Source organism: Phycodurus eques, chromosome 4 (assembly GCF_024500275.1).
Source record: "Phycodurus eques isolate BA_2022a chromosome 4, UOR_Pequ_1.1, whole genome shotgun sequence".
NCBI lineage: Eukaryota > Metazoa > Chordata > Actinopteri > Syngnathiformes > Syngnathidae > Phycodurus > Phycodurus eques.
This window is the reverse complement of record NC_084528.1, coordinates 18845488-18866147: the sequence shown is the minus strand read 5'-3', so window position 1 is coordinate 18866147 and position 20660 is coordinate 18845488. Positions and strand designations below refer to the sequence as shown.

The following is a 20660-nucleotide window of genomic DNA, read 5'->3' as shown; positions in this document are numbered from 1 at the left end:
TCGAAACAGTGGCGTATCGCATGTTGATTGGCCGAGGCGCTATTGTACCCGCCCTCATTACGCCGATTGGTGGATTTGGAGAAGCGCTGTGCATAATTTGTAGACATCTGCGTTTTAAACTCAAATCCCCCAAATGTATTACGAATTTAGTTGTCGTTGGTAGATTCACGTGAGTTATTTGGCCACGTGTGGGTATTCGACAGTCTGGAGAAAAAAACATCGATGGAAAAAAGAAAGCAAGCTGTGTGACACCGTGACCAAAAGCGATGGGTTTAATGTTCTAAAACTACCGCCGATGAGCAGGTATTTACGGAATATTTGCTCTTTAGATATTTGTCTAGCAGGTTTCTCTTAAAGAGAAGCCCACTCTTTCATGTTCAAAGTAAACAATCTTCCATATCTATACCAGTGGTCGAACCTTACCTATTAGTAAGTCGTCAACCACAACTGTACTAAAGCGTTTGATGTGGAGGTGGAGATTAAGCGGGTGCGATGTGGGTGTTGTTAGTTTGTGTAACCCATAGCTAAAGTGACAGAGATAGTTTAACGAAAAAAAGAAGCGCATTTTTATGAATATGAACTCAGTTGCTGTCATCTGTTCGCTGTACTGTATGTCAAGCTTCTTTCCAATGTAATTCTAGTGTCTAGCCACATGGAGGCGCGCTTGGTGATAATTGTACAATATAGTTTACGTTTTCATGCAAAAAACAAAACCTCGTGTCACGTATTTACCCACCAAAACTGCATATCGCAAAAAGTGTGACGAAGCATTATTAGTAAGTAAGTTCATTAATGTTCATTTAAACGCGCGACATGATTAGCTGGTGACGATGAACTCTTTCTTCTCATCCAATCAGCTCCTGCTGCCTTAATTCATATTCATGAGCACCACGACGTTGCCCATACTGGCTCACTGACTAGACGAAGTCGAAGGAGGAGCTGGGGGGAATGAGCCACCTTTGAGGGGAAGGAGGGGCCCGGACCACGGCGGGTTCCCACGTAACCTTGTCTATTTTATACGTGCGCGCGCGTGTGTGTAAGCGTGTGTGTGTAAGCGTGTGGATGTATGCCTCGTAGTCAGTGAATCGTCGCGTGGAGACATTTCCGCCCACAGTAAAGATGGCGGCTCCATGGCTGGAGAATCTATCGGAGTCTTTGGGTTCTTCTGAGCCTGCTGTTCGGTTAATATTGTCCATTTTAGTTGGTAAGTTCTCATTATACGATACGGGTTGACGCTAACGCTGCTTAAGATAGCGTTTTAGTGGTTTGGTTTAATGGTGGTGTTGCGTGGAACATCTACCACGTAGTGTTGTGACAGCTCCAAACTGAGTTTACACTCTACATACGAGTCAGCTATGTTATATATTGTGCTCGTCACACCTCCCTCTTCCATAAAGCATTTTTATAATCATGCTAAACCGTGGGGGAAGGGGGGAGGCAAGGTATCATGCCAACTGTTTTTGCTTTCAAATCAACAACATCGACGCTAACGAGCAAACAACTACTTTGAGTGGCAATTAATGTATGTCATCAACCAACGTCGCATGATTGAAACACCTTCCAAACTTAACATTGTGTAATGTTCAGTTATTTTTAAGTTCATGAATTAGCATTCATGCCAACAGATTTTGTAAAACGAACAGAATGATTTTAAACACACCCACAGGGCTTTGAATGAATGTGTGTGTGTGTGTGTGTGTGAGAACTTTACCCTGACACATGTCAGGACCTCTGTCAGCAGCAGGGCCACAAGGCAACACGATGGCTCTGCAGTAAATTTGATCGTGTTTGAATGTTCCCTGTCCTTGTGTGTTACTTAATGGGTTTTGCATAACCGTGTGGTTATGAAGCAAAACACCTTACAGTGCCCCCTTTTAAAGGCCATAATGGGAAAGGGTAGGGCTAGGCAATGAATTAATTATAGCTGTTAATTTGAGTGCATTTGTCAGGATGACATTTTTTATCTATTTTTTTGTAGCAGCTTTAGTAGTTCAAAGCACATTCTCGCTCCGTGCATTGGTTACACGAACAGCATGGCTGTGCACAGAGAGGAGCTATTTTACAAAGTCAGAGTCAGTGTTGCTTAAATGAATGATTTGGTCACTATATCGACTTTGCTGACACCTGTAGTGACTATTAAAAAAAAGAGAGAGAAAAAAAAAGAGTCACTACTACTAGTGACTTTTAATTCCGGCCAAGTAACAGACTAGACATTTCTGAGTCAATCGTGCTGAAGATTGCCAAAGAGAGGTTGCATTTATATGTTGCAAAAACAGTGATTGATCTACATGTTGGAAACGGTTGACCTGAAGTATGTGCTGTCAAGCTGCAAATATTTTGCAGAGGTCCCCTTGCCTCACCTGTACAAAACTCTACATGAGAAGAGGGGGGGAAAACACGCTGGAAAAGAAACAGTTTTAAAGGTTGTTTGGTATCAGTTTAAATGTCTTATTTCCATTTCATATTTTAAATAATGTCATTGCCAATTACTTTTTCCGCAAGAAAATGTGATCAAATCGATTAAAATTGGAAATCAGATTTTTGTGAAAAAAAAATCTGAGATTGTACTTTACAGTCATATTAAATAGCCTAGGTAAAATTTCATCACCATTCATTTTCAAGATAATGGAAGTAGGTAGATATTATGGAAGTTTGATGTCAGTCAACTACTTTGAAAAAGTTAGCAGACCGTAGTTGATAATCAAAAAGTACAGTGCTGCTTGGAAAGTCAAGTTTTCAGGAAAAATATTCCTTAAATGTCATGGTTTTTGCTTTTTGTGTTAAGAGAGGAAGAACATGAGAAAATATGAGCAACATCTCGATTGATATCCAAGTACTTTTGTCCAGCTTTGCATATGAATTGGGACAAAATATTGGTATCACAGTACATCATTTTGTTATATATGTTGTGATAGAGTATGTGGTATTTTCACAATTCAAACGCCTGCATTTGTCAAAACAGGTCAAAGGACTTCCTTCTGGCATGGGTAAATGACGGAATCCTATAGCAGGAGACCGAGACAAAGCATTTGGAGGAACTTTAAACCTCTACAGTGTCTTCAAGCGCTACCAAAGATGACAATATCCAATGTTTAGGATTTGTTTCTGTTAAAATATATCTCATCATATTTTTATAAATACAGTGAATGATATACACGTATTTAACTTTTAACTGCATATAGCAGATTGATTCAAGTGTCAAACATCAGTATCATTGGCACTCCTAGTTCAAGTTAAGCCGCTTATCTAGTAAATCAGGTTAAATCATGCTGCTATCATGAAGTAGCACACGAAGTGCCTCACACCCTTTGAACGAGGGAATATTGGCTGAGCTCCTTTTAAGAGTCGCATAAAACTATATTTAGCTCACCTTTATGATCTTTTTTACACTGGATGTCTTTTCTGTCTGACCTTTACGTTTGAAGATGATTACCTCTTGAAGATCGACAATTTCTATTGGTTCATATGAAACTGCCATTGTCATTTTGTAGTTGCCAGTATTTATTTCCTTCTGTGTCTCTCTCCTGCAGGATATCCATTTGCCTTGATCTACCGGCGTTACTTGTTCCACCAGCCCGCCACCGTTATCCACTTGTTCCACACCTTCTCTGGATTGGCCCTCGCCACGTTTAACTTTGGTGAGACACGCGGCAAGGTTTACATACAGGCTGTGTTGTGACTGTGTGAATAATAGATAATAATAATAATAGCCTGTTCTGTCAAGACCGCGGGCTTAAATGACAGTGGAATCTCTAAAGTTGAACAATAGAAGACCCTGCTAATTAGCTGTCTCAGAGTCGTAACAGAAGATTTGACGTTTGACGCAACTAAGGGATATATTGCCACAACTGTGTCAATCTGACATTTAGATATCTTCGTGTCCGGTGTGACGTATAAAATACAGCGGTGCTTAGACTTTGGAGTATAATTCGTTCTGTGACCATACTCTTACATCAAATCACTCGTCTCAAATCAACTTTCCCTATTGAAATGAATCCTTTTCCAGCACCCCCAAAAACCCACCACAATTTCTGTTATTGTGTTTTTAATAAAGAAAAGTAGCACTGTCTTGCAAAGTATGATAATAAAAAAATAATAAAAGAGAACGTGTAAAAAAAAAAAAAAAGGTTTTAAGAAGTGTAATTAAGCCAAAAGTCACACACTGTAGTACATTTGTGTGTTGTACTTTTAAGTGGCCTGGCCTCCTCCAAAATACTAAGGGGTAATTTACAGCCCCCCGAAAAAAAACGGCTATTGCTGAAATAGGTGATGCGTGAAGCGAATGACATTTACATGGAGTGAGCGAAACCAAGAGAGCATTTCATGTAAATGTCAGGAAGCAGAGTTCGTCAACTTAGGCAATATTTGTACGAAAAGTTAGTTTGTAAACTGATTGTTGGACTGTTGGTGAACCAAGGTTCCACTAAGAAGTTCAACCAGAATTGTTCAGAGGTGTGGACTCAAGTCACATGACTTGGACTCGAGTCATAAATTTGATGACTTTAGACTCAACAGTACATTAAAAGACTTGCAGCTTGAACCCATTGACTTGAAAAAACTTGCTACTTTGACCAGAGCACCATAGTTTTCTCTTCCTATAACTGCATGTGCATAACACTGCCTTTCTTCAAGACAATATGATAAGCAACTTCAATATGTTGAGTGTCTTAAGGTTATTTATTAGGACAAAAGTCTTACACCATATTGCTACTGAGTACTTTAGACTTATCTTTTACTGTTAACACCGTGTTGGGCCCATTGTGGCAGAGAAATTGACCAAGACGTCATTGTTTCACACACTACCTAAAGTAATGGTTTCATTAAAAAAAAAAAAAAAAAAAAAAAAGAAACACACACAGCATTAATCAACAATAAGTGTGACAGGAAATTTAGGTATAAATAGGTAAATGGGTGCAATATAACAAAGAGTGAAAAATTTAAGGGGGTCTGAAAACTTTCCGTACCACTGTAGGTGGTGGCCCGACACAGCGGCGAAGTGGCCCCGGGCTACCGTTAATGTTGGACCCTGCCATTACAATTTTTTATGTAGCGGTTAAGTCTTTTGTACCCTTTTAAGAATGTTAAAACAGGGATTTGGACAAAGCCCCGCCACGAATAGCAACATTTGGCAAACACGCTCCGTAACTTCCACCAGCAACTTAAGATAAATTTATTTCTTCCCGACAGAGATGTTCATCTGTCAGTTGCTTCCTTGACACCAATTACTACTTTCCTGTTACTCAGGACTTTGTCCCAAAACCTGTGTTTAGGTGAATTTTTAAGCGAAAAGCTGAACTTAGGTTCCACTGAAAAAAAAACAAAAAAACATGCATAGACAAATTCTTTCACTGCATTGCGCTGAAAATTGTGACAGTGACCCTGAACAGGATTATTTTCTGCTTCTGTTATTCCCTCCGGGAAAAATAGTTGCAAAATCTGAACAAATTGGAGGTGACCCAACATCCAGTAACGGATTGTGTTCTGTTTAAGAGGGTCCACATTTTTTTTTTTTGTCACTTTGATTTTCAGGAGCTTCTTATGACAGGCATGTGGTCTTCATTTTTCAATCTGAAGATCATATACTGTTTACATACTACACTAGCGCAGCACGTCAAGCCGAGCTCAGGATGAGGCCACATGACACTCCAAAGTGAACCACCAGGTCTTAAACGTGTCTATTGACCCCTTCACTAAACAACCACTACCATTACGGAACACTACAAGGATGAATGTGAACACTCTTGTTCTCTTTGTTCCCGAACCTCCCACAGCTGTTACTTGTGGTGACATCTCCTGACTGCTAGGGATGACGTTGACATTTTACCATTTTTTCCATGCTTTTCAAAACATTCAGCAGCAATTTAATGGATGGGTCTTTATTCATTATTGGAAGTGACAAAACAACATAGTTTGCCCTCAAATGCCACGTATGCAGAAGTTTCATGTAAAGAATTAAAATTTCCTCGTGGTAGTCATATGCAATTTTTAATTCATATTTGTTTTTATTTCTAAAGAGGGCTACATGCATACCGATTTTTAACATCTTGAACATTAAAAAAAAATTAAAAAAAATTTATGTGACAGATCCTAGCAAGAAATGTGTGTGTGCTATTGTTCTTAGTACGCGGTGTACTCGAGTTGACCAACACAGCACACCACACACATAACGAAAGCTACACTAAAAATCGATGGATGTCTAATGGGCAACATTTATCACATGATATAATGCTGTATAATGTTAGTTTTTTTTTTAACAGCAATGAGAGTCCATTTAATAAAATTAAGTGCTGCAGGTAGACACCTCCCCGAGGATAAACCCTTGTGAGGATAAAGCGGTACAGAAAATGGATGGATGGAGGTAGACGCCTCCTGGGAATCGGTTCTCCTCAGGACCTGCCGTGGTTGGTCAATGCAGAATCCTTACAGCAACAGCTTCTCTTTGCTCAGGAGAGAAGAGAAGCGACAGTAAAACAGGCCAAAATTCAGATGCCAGGGGGTGTGGCAATGCAAGAGAATAGTTGCATACTTGATGTAGTTTAACCAAATGCGAGTGTGTAAGAATAGTCATACAAGAAGTTAGGATGTGTGATGGAAATATTGAACAAGTTTAACATTAAGGATTGTCAGCCCTCCGACCGGCTTCCAATCACATCCGGGAGGAAAAATCACTAAACCCACCCCACCCACACCAGAGGATAATCTCTTCGGATAATCTTTCAGAGACATCTGACAGTTGCGCCTTTACTGTCTTCAATCAAACGAGAGAAAATGCTCAAATTAGGCCCGATTATCATGATGCATGTATGCAGTTTAAGCAAAAGTACTACAGTATTGCTGGCTTTCAATTGATAACCTCATACAGGAAATGTAGTATTATAGCTGCTCAGGCATTATTGTTCTTTGTTGAAGCAAGAATCTTGTTGATTTTGATGAAGTTTGAGTTGATTAAGTTCAAAAGTCGTAGACGTACATGTTTTTGTGTTTCCCCACTTATTCACAGTCATCTGGCCCCATTTTACTTTTACTGTAGCTTTTATGTTCAACTCCATCAGCTGTCCAAAATATCATAGCAGCAGTTTTTTCTGAAATGTCTAATTGAGGAAAAAATGTTTAGTAGTATTTTCCGAGAGGACTTACTTCTCTGAGCCATGAAAGTGCATCAGCTAACCCTTTTGACCTCTGATAATTGACTTCACACTTTGTTAGCTCAAGGCTAACAAAAGGGTCACATGTGATATACTGTATCTGTATTTGCCAATGTACTGTTCTTTACATAGGCACTGTATTCATAGCAGGTCTGAGGCATAGGTAAACTAATTAAGTGGCTGCTCAAGGCCACTAACATCCCACCCAAAAATGTGAGGATTTATTTCAACACATTAAACATGTAGTGGGACGGGGGGCCCAAATCAAATTCTGGATCTATTCATACATTAGATATGCAAATGTGTGCCTACAAGAGACAACTTTATCACCACTCGTGTCACTTCAGTAGATTTTCAAAACAGTTTCTCACGTCTGTCTTGAGAATATCTCTGGGCTCATGAGAGTGTCTATTTATTCTTTTCTTTTTGCGTGTGATTACCATTGCTGCCGGTTGAGATTGCAGGTTCTTCCAGCGGTGGCTCACCACCTAAGGCCCCCGGTGTGTATTTACATCCTATTTGCATGCAAAGCAGTCTCTGTTGAGTGCCAGTTGAAAGTTTTTATTTATTTATTTTTAACAAATTCAGTTATTTATAGAAAAAAAACCTCCTCAGGCTGCTTACAGTAACCCGTTCGTGGATAAACTGATGAGTGAAGAGAATCGAACAAAAGCAAAATAACATTTTCTCAGTGTAAATTTGAGGGATGTAAAAGTAATAATAATGTAATGGTTCCTGAATGCATTTCATGAGTCACTGGGTTTTGTTGAATCTTTTCTCCATTCATGAGTCATGTTTCTATACAGCTGGCATTCATTTTCTCGCGTCTTTACAGATGCAACCCATTACTAACACAATTTATTTATTTTGTATTTTTTTTGCACTTACCCGTTACCTTAGAGAAAAATCTTTCCTAAGAGTGCAGCCTTCAAAGGAGACCACAATCCGTTTTAATTTATGATGGTTGCGTTGTAGTTAAAAAAACAAAACATTTCCTTCGGGATCAATTATAACATAAATAATCTGTTACAAAATCAGATGCTGTTTTCATTCATATGAAATAATAATAATATTAATGTTATTAATATGTTAATATTAAAATGTACTCATCTTTAACTTTGTTGAGATTTCAGAGGGAGGATGCTAGGCTCCTCATTCTTACATTGTTCTTGTATTACTATTGAGACCTATTGTTTAGTTATATCAAGGTCCGTTGTGCTATACGGCCAGGTTAGATTTTTTGGGAAAAAAACAGATCCAGATGCATAGAGTAAAAACTACAACAAAAACAGTTAAAATGTGTATGTAAAATATGTAAAGTACTTTTTTTAAATTGGTGGTTCTCAAACTGTTTACACCCAGTACCACATTAAAAAATACTAAAGTACCACCATCATGGCCAACATCAAACTACAGGAGTGTAGGGTTTATTAAAAAAAACCAAAAAAACAAACAGGACAGATTTTATTCCTAACAAGTATATTGAAAATAATTGAAGGCAACTTTAACATTTTGCACAGTTTGACATGAACACCACCCTTAAATATAGGACAATAAATAACCGTACTTAAATAATGATTCAATTAAAATGTATTGCACATAAGTTAAATAAAAATTGACCGGCACCTAAATAAATGTTTGAAAACAAATAGTTCTAAAAGATTGAATGCAAATGTATTTATTGCCCATTAAAGTTAAATACAACTGAACTTTACTTAACAAATGTACTGTACTGGATTGAAAAATAATTAGGCCATTGTAACATAATGCAAAATTTGAACATTTTTAAATAACCTTTCAACTAACCAATTTCAGGAAAAAATAGCCAACCTTTTGCAACAATTATTACAGGACTCTTGATAATGAAAATGCTTGGTTGGCCAGATTAAAGAATGAAGCAGGCCATGGTTTGCTGATCTCTGAGTTATATTGTCCTGACCAGCAGGGACAAAGATGCGTGTACCGAATTGACGATAGTGTGGCAAATTTCAATAAGACAGTCAACAGGTCAGACAGGAGTTGCTTTAGGGATTTATCTCCGCTCACTTTTCTTCCTGCACCCCCCCCCCCCCTCCCCCCTCCTTACTTATCAGCTTGGACAGAGCCCTATCAAGTGCTAGCATTGCTATATAATCGCTGCCTCACAATAATTTATGTTCCTGTTTGAGGGTTCTCATCACATGTTTTGCTCTTTGCCACCCATGGTGCCTTTATGTGTTGGCATCACAGGAAAAAAAAAATGCACAAAAAAGTAAAAGAAAAAAAAATTGTGGAGTTGTTCCTTTGTTCTAATTCACCTCCTGAAAGGATGAATTGACTTTGTCACTAGTGTTACCATTGATCCTTTCTCTCTTTTTATCTCTTATTCTTTTGTGGCTGCACTTTGGATCTCACAGCAGGTCTGTTACTGAATAGTTCATCCTTGTTTACGTCTTGAAAGCTTGTTGCACCAATAAAGTGTGTCCACTGATAGCTCCGCATCCATGTCTTATAGAAGTAACTAAAATGCATTGAATCGAGCAGGTCCAATTTAGTGGTGCTCTTTTTGTTCCAACAGGATCCCAGATCTATCACTCAGCAATATGCATCCTTGTCCAGTTCCTGATGCTGAGGCTCATGGGAAGGACGGTAACGACCATCCTGGGCAGCTTCAGCTTTCAAATGGTGAGGCATGCTTATGTGGCCTTGTTTTTTTTTTTTAAAAACATGCGCCCTTTTTAATGCTTCTTTTCTGTCCTCTCAGACTGTCTGACTGACACTTTCCATAATTAATTTGATGATGTATAGATACCAGTACTTAAATGTACACAGCCCAAAAAAATCATCACATAAATAAATACATGAGCATTCTGTAGGGTAATTAAAGTGGCTGCGTGAATAGTAGTTGCTTTATTTTTTATTATATATAGAAGGTAACCCCAGCAATGGAAGGGGGATTACTGTATTTAGTATTATTGTAATCCACTACCATTATGCACAGTTTGAACATTAGCACTGCACTTATGTTAATATAGAAGGATTAAATAATAATTCTGAAATAATAATTAAATTAAAATGTATTACAAATAAAAGTTAAATAAAAATTGTACATGTGTTTAAAAACAAACTGTTCTTAAAGATTAAATACGAATGTATTGTGCTAAAAAGTGAAATAGAACCGAATTTTAATGGTTTTTTTGTGTACCACGAGAGGTAGCCTTTGTATTTCTAGGTGTAGGTGTACCACAGTTTTAAAGAATCATTGATCGAGACAATACATTACAAACAAAACAGATAACCACAAAACAAAACATTTTGTGGTTATCTTTACCCATTGTTATACCCCAGTGTATAAATATCCGCTTGGTGTTTAATATCCTGCTTTTTGTATGCACACTTAGTTAAAGGACTTGAGTTTTGTTTTATTTTCGGTTGTACTGTGAGATGTTTCTAATAGTTTGGTTACCCTATTCTCCTTCAGCACATAAGATATGCTGAATATGAGAAACAGCTCTCGGTATGATGCAGTGCAGTTGTACAACACTACAGATGAGCATAGTTTTTTTTTCTGTTGTATTAGTTAAATAATACCTTTTGTATGCGGCACGGTGGAGAAATTGTTAGCACATCTGCCTCACAGTTCTGAGGATCCGGGTTCAAATCCGGCATCGCTTGTGTGGAGTAAGTGAGGATAAGCAGTATGGAAAATGGGTGAGTGAATGAATACCTTTTGTATTGCTATAATGTTGTCCACTTAGGGATTAAATATCTTTTATTATAATTAAGAAAATAAGTGTTTAACCATTTAAGAAATGTACTGTCAATTTAAAAAAGAAAAGCTGTATGTTACATTCACACTAGCATTTTGCCACATTCCACACTCTCAAATCGATAGCCATGTTTAACATTTCAAGAATACCACTGAAATAATCTCATTTAACCGCCTTTTTAAAGTAATCGGAAGGCCTTAGTGGAATTACAAGTCACTGACTTTCTGATCATATCACAATGGGTCTCAACACTTTTGTCCATCTACTTCCGAAGATTTTAGAGAGTGTAAATCCTCATTTCCTTCCACCAATAATAATCACTATCACCTGTTTAAAGAACCCATTTTCCTTCCTGCTGTTACATTTTAATTGAGAGACTACATTTACATATTTTATAAATACATCCATCCATTTTCTGAGCTGCTTCTCCTCAATAGGGTCACGAGCGTGCTTGAGCCTATCCCAGCTATCATCGGGCAGGAGGCGGGGTACACCCTGAACTGGTTGCCAGCCAATCGGGGGCACATACATACAAACAAACAACCATTCGCACTCACATTCACACCTACGGGCAATTTAGAGTCGTCAATTAACCTACCATACATGTTTTTGGGATGTGGGAAGAAACTGGAGTGCCTGGAGAAAACCCACGCAGGCACGGGGAGAACATGCAAACTCCACACAGGCGGGGCCAGGGATTGAACCCCAGTCCTCAGAACTGTGAAGCAGACGCTCTAACCAGTCGTCCACCGTGCCACCTTTATAAATAAATGTTCAGTTAGTGTTTTCACCTTTTGCCTTAACTTGTTTCGCTAATGTGCTGTTTGTTTCCCAATCGTTCTTGGACCAGTAAGATTTTATCTAACTGCTTTTTAAATGTCTTTTCATTTCCGTACAGTTATACCTGCTGGCAGGCTATTACTACACAGAAACAGGGGAGTACGACATCAAGTGGACGATGCCTCACTGCGTCCTCACGCTCAAACTCATTGGTAACGTCCTTTCGCTCGTTCGCTTCTGTTTTACAACCGCCATCTATCAGCGCTTTATCACGGCCATTAACTGCTTGTGCACACTCCCCGTAATGCTAAAAGTCATGATTCCATTCATTAGTCACCCTAACACGGTTCCTTATGCCTGTTTTTACGCTCTCTGATTTCAGGTTTGGCATTTGATTACTATGACGGCGGGAAAGAACCAGTGAGTCGGTTGATGTCATTGCTTTTCTTTCTTCATTTTTGTTTGTCTTCGCCACACACTCACCAGCCACTACATTAGGTACACCTGCAAGAGCCATTCATTTAGCTGTGTGGGTAACGTACAGTATGTGTTATGGAACTGCACTGCATCACATTATATTCTGATTGTCTTATTTAGCCAAAACATCTTAATGAACGGTTGTATGTCTACATATACCCACCGATTGGCTGGTGATAGGTCCAGGGTGTACTCCTAATCTCACTCAAAGTCATCTGAGACTGGCTCAAGTTTACCCGTGACCCTAACATGGACAAGTGCTATAGAAAATGGATCAAAGGCTATATAGTGAATGTAAAACGTCTACACTACACACCCCTGTTCAAATTCCAGGTTTTTGTGATTATAAAAAAATGACACCAAGGTTAATCATTTCAAACTTTTTCACCATGAATGTAACTGTACAACTCAATAGATTTAGTTTTTTTTCTAGAAGGGAAGTAAAAATAAACAACTCAGTAATGTAGTTGCACAAGTGTGCACATCCTCTTTGAACTGGGATGTGGCTCTGTTCAGCATTAACCCATCTCATTCAAATTAATTTTCAATGGGAGTTAACTCACACCTAAAATGCTTTAATAACCCCAAATAATGTTCAGCTGTTAATCCTCGGCTTTTCCTGAAATTTTTGTTTTGCTCTGTAGCAGAAGCCTCAAGGTTTTATGCTAACACTAACTGCTATTTCGAACTGTTCATAATTCACTCCACCTTGTCTAAGGCCCCATTTCGAGCTGAAGAAAAACGGGCCCAAATCACGATGCTGCTACCACCATGCTTCACTGTAGGTATGACGTTCTTTTCGGCCTGGTACACACACAAAGATTGTTTCACTCTTAAAAGATTTTTTATTTGCTACAGACTCTACACATAAAGATAAAAAATTGAGCATTCAACAGTTTTTGTCATTGTGTGTGGCATACTACGAGAATCTTAACACAGCAGACCACACACATAAAGATTCTGTTGCACCGCCGATCTTGCAGTCGTGCATCATCACACGTAATCTCACAAAATTGAAGAAGAAACACTTCCAGATATGCGGCAATGTTTCCCCGAGTGTTCCAGAAGGTTGCCGGAGTCTTAAAATGGCGATGATCTAAAAAAAACTACCTCTTGCCATCAGAGGAATCCACTTTTATACATTAAACGACATTGGGTAAGCACATTTTTGTTTTCATTTACGGTAATTTCCCTATTCGTCAGTCTTGGGTGCTTCTTTGATTGGATACATTTTGTTTCACGTCACCATTCTCGGCATCATGACTCGGGAGAAGTATGCGTTCCCCACACACATGAAACGTTGTGGTCGTAGATATTGAACATGTTCATTATTCAAGATTGTCGCCCCCGACCTATTTCAGACCCTAAAATCGGGACCAAAGTAAATTAATTTATATAGCGCATTTCATACACAGGGTAACTCAATATGCTTTACATGATTAAAAGCATTTAAAAACAAAGAAAAAAAACTGCTTATAAACATTTAAAACAAAGAGGAAAAAAATAAAATACAATTAGAACAGTATACAGTGCAAGAAATATTTAAAAGTGGAAAAGCTCTAAAAAGCATGGGGAAAAAAGAGTTTTTAACCTGGACTTAAAAACATGCACACTTGGGGCTGGTGTCACTTCTGTTGGAAACTTACTCCATTTGTGTGCAGCATAATGGCTTAATGCTGCTTCACCATGTTTGCTTTGGACTCTGTGCTCCACTATTTGACTTGAGTCTGTCGATCTCAGAGCCCTACTGTGTTTATATCCCATTAGCATTTCATTCATGTATTCAGGACTTAAACCGTTTAGTAATTTATAGACCAGTAGCAGAGCTTTCAAATCTATTGTAAAGCTGACTGGAAGCCAGTGTAAAGACTATATACTATATATACAATATGCTCTGACAGCTTTGCTCTGGTCAAAACCCGAGCTGCAGCATTCTGGATGAGCTGCAGCTGTTTAATGCTCTTTTTAGTGAGTCCAGTCAGAAGACCATTACAATAGTCAAGTCTACTTGAGATAAAAGCATGGATGAGCTTCTCCTGGTCGGCATGACACATGCAAGCCTTCACTCTGGGTATGTTTTTCAGAAGGTAAAAGGCAGTTTTAGTAATTGATTTGATATGACTGTTGAAAGTCAGGTCGGAATATCAGAATAGCAAGGTTTCGGACTTGGTGTTTGCTTTTTAAAGAGAGTGACTCCAGGTATTTACTAATTGAAAAACAATTCTGTTTATTGCCAAAAACAATTATCTCAGTTTTTTTGTGGTTTAATTGAAGAAAATGTTGGCTCATCCAGATATTTATCTGTTTTAGACGGTGACACAACAACGTAATTGAACTGTAGTCATCTGGAGACACTGTTAGATATAACTGTCATCTGCATAGCTATGATAGTCAAAATTAAAGTTATGAAGAATTTGACCCAAGGGCAGCATATACAGGCTGAATGCACTCTTAACACTCATCAGACCTAAGGACATTCTTATAGGATAATCTTAGATTGTCTGGCGTTTGACGTGCTTGGTTGGGATGTTGCAAAATCAGCACAAAAACAGGCCGATTGTCTTTATGTGTACCGGGCCCTAGTGATGAGCACTGTTGTTTTTGCGTTGCCAAACATAACTTTTGGAATTATAGACCGTAACAAAATCTCCCCATGCGGAAATTTATTTGGGATTTATCAGAGGCTCTTTAAATGGCGGCAGGTGTGTGCTGACTCCCATTTAACGGGAGTTTGAATGGGAGTGGTTCATTCTGAACACATCCAAATCCTAGTAAAAAGAGAGTGTTCACACTTGTGGAAGGACATTATTTCAGTTGTTTATTTTTTTACGTCACCTCTCTGAAAGACTTCCTTTTTTCGTCAATTGAGTTGTACAAGTTATAGGTCACATTAATAGTGGAAAACATTTTAAAATTATTAATCTTGGTCTCAATTTTTTATATCACAAAAACCTGGCAGTAGGACAGGGGTGTGTAGAAGTTTTAAATATGCCGTATTTAGTGAATGAGCTCTTAAAAAGTTTTTAATTTGGCTTACTTAAAGTTTCAGACTATGTTTTGACTTTGTAATTTATAGTTCAAAATATTAGAAATGGCTCAATAATTAATGTTGAATTCATACAGTGTCAGTCAGAACGTCGTAATTCTGAATACAGCTCTTGTATGGAATCTCACTGGATTATGCATGTATCTTGTGTGACCAGTAAGTGTGGTACACTGACTGAAATTTAGAAACTATAACTTTGCTCGGTATTAGTTGCACATTAGTTGGTTTGTTAGTTTTATAGAAACTGGACTAGGGGTTGAACCAATTAGTCAGCTAATCGATGCGTCAACTTTGCCACTGTGCAATGACGGTTATAGCTTGTAGTCGAATAATCGGCAGTCACGTGTTTTGGACACGGACGGCTCGCTGAAAAGGTATCTGATGAGCTGTAAAACAATGACATTGTCACACGGCCATTATTGAGAATGCGGGCACTCTAGTGTGTGATTCCTCCCCAGCTGATTCGCTTCAAATGTTTCTCTGCTAATGTCCAATTCTCAATGGTTAGGGAGAGCTGAGCGGAGAGCAGAAGAGCTCTGCCCTGCCATGCGTTCCCTCGCTGCTGGAGGTGCTCGGCTTCTCCTACTTCTACGGAGGCTTCCTGGTGGGCCCGCAGTTCACGCTGCACAGCTACCAGAAGCTGGTGGCAGGGGAGCTCAGCGATTGCCCGGGAAAGCCTCCAAACAGGTACAAGAGTTAGCTGAAAGACACAAAGTAATACATTCAGCAGATGGAGAACTTCTTCTCATCATCTTTTCATGTTTTCCCCCTCTTCTAGCGTGGTACCAGCTGTGAAGAGATTCTCTCTGGGTTTTCTCTTTCTGGTTATATTTGCAATATTCAGTCCTCATTACCAAGAGAGCTACTACCTGACAGATGAGTATGACGTCAGTATTCGTATTTCAATGTTGGATGTGCTTTCATTTTGTTTTTCAAGTCTTGTCACGTGTCTGTCATTTTTGTGTTTGCTCCACAGGCTCGTCCATTCTGGTTTCGCTGCATCTTCATTCTGATTTGGGCTAAAATCATACTGTATAAATATGTCTGCTGCTGGCTCATAGCTGTAAGTGTTAACAACCATCTGCATAATCTTGATGCTGCTGTTTTATGAGATTGAATGCAAGACTTAAAACTGTTCACAAAGATAATGCACTACTCACAGAAAGATAGTTGACTTTTGGGTGAAATTTCAGGAACCTAAGGCCTCGTATACACAAAAGGATTTTTCAAAGGTTAAAAACTCAGATAATCTCAACACAGCACACCTCACATAAAGATTATCTTCCACCAACGATCTTCAAGACAGAAAACCTGCATGATCAAATGTAATCTAACAAAAATCAAGAAGAAGAAACATAGCAGCAACCCGGTAAGACGAGCTGCAACACTGAAGAGGACACTCAAAAGGAGGGAATGATAGTTTTTCATGAAAAAAATCCTAAAATATTTATATTTTTAAAGACTGTGGAAAAACTTGGCAGAGATGTTAAATATGCAATCTCGGGCTTCCCACACCTCCACCAGTTGGTCCTCCATTTCTGACGTCCACTGGACTTTGTGTTTTGAGTGAGGTGTAACACTGTTATCTTACTTGTATGCTTTTATTTGGAAGACCTGACTTGATAGGCTTCCGGATATGTTGCACAGACGTTTCCCGAGTGTTTCCGAAGGGACCGAAAGCGTGAGTGTTGGAGAATGGTGATGTTGTAAAGACTCTTATTGGAAAATACTTCTTGCCGTGTGCCAAAAAGTATTATCAGCCACTTATACAAAATATGACATCGGGTAGGACTCCTTTTTTTTTAATTCATGACCGCTTCCTTCCTCCTCTGTCAGCTCGTGTCTTCATTGACTACATTTGTTTCACATCACAATTCACGGAGTCATGACTTCTGAGAAGTTGGCTTTTCACACACGTGAAGATTTTTGGTCGTAAATATTCAACACGTTTAATATTTAAGATTGTCAGCCCTAACCCATTTAGGACCCTATTATCGGGAGAAATTCACTCTTAATACACCTCAGATCACAGGATAATCTTATAGGTTAATTTTATGAGACACAAAATAGTATGGCGTTTGTCATCCTTGGTGGGGAAGGGGCAAAATACGTACAAGAACAGCCCAATTATCTTTGTGTGTACCTGGTCAATAATGCAGTTTTATAGGTAGACTTCATTTGATGATGATGCGTTTGCAGGAGGGCGTTTGCATCTTGACTGGGCTGGGCTATAACGGCCTGAGGGACGGTGAGCCCCAGTGGGATGCTTGCGCCAACATGAAGGTGTGGCTCTTCGAGACCACGCCGCTCTTCGGGGGGACCATCGCCTCCTTTAACATCAACACCAACGCTTGGGCTGCCAGGTCAGTGCAGCGGCCAGAAAAAAAAGTTAATTATTTACCGTTGCTGGTAGCTGAAATATAGATGAACCTGATGTGACGACGCTAAAGAAGGAACTCATTTATACTAACATTCCATACGTGCTTTTTATTTGATTGTTTCAACACGTAGAGACATTATGCAAGATGGGACAAGTGCAAGTATGGAAAGTCGTTTTTAGAATTTATTCGATATCCATGATATCCACGTTCAGGTACATGTGTGCTCTTTGTCCTCAGTATTAAGACAATTCAGTGCACTAGTAGAACGACTGTTTCCTACTAGTGTTTTTTCCACTGTTGGTGCCACTTGACCTACTAGTATGCAATAAACCTCACTAGTAAACTGCTGTGTTGCAATAATAACACGACTAGGCCCAGCTATTAGGTATCTGTCACACACAAGTATCCTCCAGGGCCCTACTAGTAACACCAAAACAATATGCCATTAATATGCCAAATTTGTCCTACTAGTATGCAGAAATGTCATGCAGTAGTGGAAAAAACGTTAGTAGTAAGACACAATCTGTTAAGACATTTCATAGGGTTTTTACAGTAATTTACTGGCAACGCCGTTGCCAGTAAATTACTGTAAACTTGAATGTACAGTAACATACTGGCAACACTGCTGATATTAAGTTCCTGTAAAAAAAAAAAAAATAAAATAAAAAAGTGGGAGGTGAGTAGTCTGAATTGGATTCTGGAGTCATGCACCACTTGATGCATCGTACTCATACACCAGTTGTGAATCATTATTTGCTCAATAGTAGTAGCTTACCTGAATCAGGTGATATTATGCAAAAGCAGCAGTTGGCTCCTGTCTCTTGACCTCTACAATGAGCTTCCTCCAATGGAAACATACTGATATTTGTACACATGTATATAATAGAAGCATAAACCACATTGCTTTTCTGTAGCAGGTGCCACATTGTTAGTGTTCAGTATTTCTACGCAATAGTTTTTTGTTGTTGTCTCATCATATTTTTCTGCATGTGTCTCCTGTTATATACGTGTCTTATTTTCATTGAAATGCTTAAACACTGGAGCCATGAATGTATTACAATGCATGCTGGGAACCTAAATTACAGTACACTTAGACTTTGCGGTAAATTCTACTGTTATTTACCGCATACAGTCATGCTAAAAATATTGGCACCCCATTTATATCGTTGTCACTCTCTCACTATTCTGACATTTAGCAAATAGAAATAATTTTGGTAATCCTAATTGACCTAAAACAGGGAAACTTTAGTCTGATTTCATGTCAGACAGTCAAGAATGCATCTTTTTATGGTTGTGCTATAAAATATTGGCACCTGTCGGGTGCCAATATTTGTACCGTGCAGTAAAATGATTATACTTTAATTAAGTATAGTTTCCACTGCATCATGGGATTTTGTTTGACCACACACACTAAACAGAGTTGCTATATATATTTTTAAATCAATGCTATTATTAATTGTGGTGCTGATGAGTGACACAAGGAAAATGGGAGCTCTTTTGTCTTGCAGAAGAAGTAGGCTAAATTGAGTAATCACAAGGAAGTTCACACTTGTACCTAAAGCAGTTGAAAAGTCACCAGGTAACAGTTAGCTTAGCAATCAGCTAAACTGATCAGGATGTCACTCTATTGCACACAACCCACAGTTAGGATTTCATGAAAACTAATTGCAACATAATTGCAACGTGAGAATTAAATAAGACACACATTCAATGGACCATGGGTAACATTACCACACATTATTCATATTACGTTAATCCTGATCGTTCATGAACATTAAGGACTAACGTCTTTATTATGGCAACAGTCCAACCTTTCATGGCACGATGCATGTTGGGAGCCACGCGGCTTCTGCTACAATATACAGTAACTCACTGTGTGACGTCAACCAAAATCCTATGATGCAGTGGAAACTGTAGTTAATTACTCTACAATCACTTTCAACTATTTTACTGTCTGGTATGTGGTAAATAACTGTAGAATTTACAAGACTGTCTAACAGTGTGGTTGTTCTACTAGTGCACTGAATTGTCTTAAAAAGTGTACTAGTACATGGACCTTAAACTGGATACCAAGGATCTTAACTCTCAAGGTGTAGCAGCGCACCAAAACAATAAACAGCCATTTCTCTTTGTTCCATAAAAGTCCTAATGAAATAAACAAATGACAGGTTGCCCATCCTGCAGTTAGAAACAATGTGTGAGAACAGAAGGGCTTCTCCTTCCTGCTGCCATGCTAAGCTTTGAATAGCTTCACAACCAGGTAACTACAAATTGGCAGGAGAAATGTACCCTCCATCCATTTTCTATGCCACGTTTCCTCATTACTCAATCACCCAATTATTTTTTTAAATTTATAAAGCACTTTTCATAAAGGAAATGCAAAAAAAAAAAATGTTGAGTCGTGGGTGAGCTGGAGCCTATGCCAACTGACTTTGGGCGATAGGCGTGGTATATCCAATTGCAGGGAACATATAGACAATCATTCACACATTCACGTCTATGGACCATTTAGAGTCTTCAATGAAGTAGCACGTTTTTGCAGTGTGGGATGGCAGATGTGCTAACCACTCAACCTGCATATTGCTGGGAGCTGTACCACAAACAAACCACACATAATACAATGTTGCACACAGGAGAGGAGACGGTAGCCTGCAGTTTTATTTTAATTGGCCAGGTATCAATCCAGAGGCAGCAGCAGGTCCAATTATTAACCTGCAGGACTCCATAACACAATAACTGGACAAGAACCATGATGTCACCCAGATCTTTCCTATAATGATTATCGATCTCGTACTCCTGAAGCAGTAATAATAATGCACGAGTGAGATGGATAAAAAAAAAAAAGCAATACAGAACGTGACCCACTGTATATATACACAAATGTATTGGGGCACCCAAGTGTTACACATACAGGAAGTGAAAATGGAAGAAAATGTGAGGCTGGCCCTTGTTACTGGTGATAGATTATGGGAAGTGAATGACCAATTAATTGATTGATTTAAGTCAGTGATTTCCAACCTTTATGGAGACAAGACACATTTTTCATTTGAAAAATCTTACGGCACACCAAATGTTACAAAAA

At 38.8% G+C, this 20660-nt stretch overlaps 1 protein-coding gene and 1 non-coding gene across 2 annotated transcripts in view; both read left to right on the top strand.

Annotated features, from left to right (window-relative positions):
- The first annotated feature begins 145 nt into the window (after positions 1 to 145).
- Positions 146 to 20660, top strand: part of lpcat3 (lysophosphatidylcholine acyltransferase 3) — a 38149-nt gene continuing 17634 nt past the window's right edge. Inside the window, exons 1-10 of the mRNA XM_061674386.1 lie at positions 146 to 303; positions 858 to 1204; positions 3531 to 3638; positions 9703 to 9809; positions 11793 to 11886; positions 12057 to 12094; positions 15706 to 15884; positions 15976 to 16084; positions 16174 to 16260; positions 17397 to 17560. Coding sequence (XP_061530370.1) covers positions 1120 to 1204; positions 3531 to 3638; positions 9703 to 9809; positions 11793 to 11886; positions 12057 to 12094; positions 15706 to 15884; positions 15976 to 16084; positions 16174 to 16260; positions 17397 to 17560 — 971 coding nt within the window. The 5' untranslated portion in view covers positions 146 to 303; positions 858 to 1119. The remainder of the gene's footprint in view (positions 304 to 857; positions 1205 to 3530; positions 3639 to 9702; positions 9810 to 11792; positions 11887 to 12056; positions 12095 to 15705; positions 15885 to 15975; positions 16085 to 16173; positions 16261 to 17396; positions 17561 to 20660) is intronic.
- LOC133402224 (U7 small nuclear RNA) lies at positions 313 to 367 on the top strand. The gene has a single exon (XR_009768500.1). It is a non-coding gene; the product is annotated as a U7 small nuclear RNA (small nuclear RNA).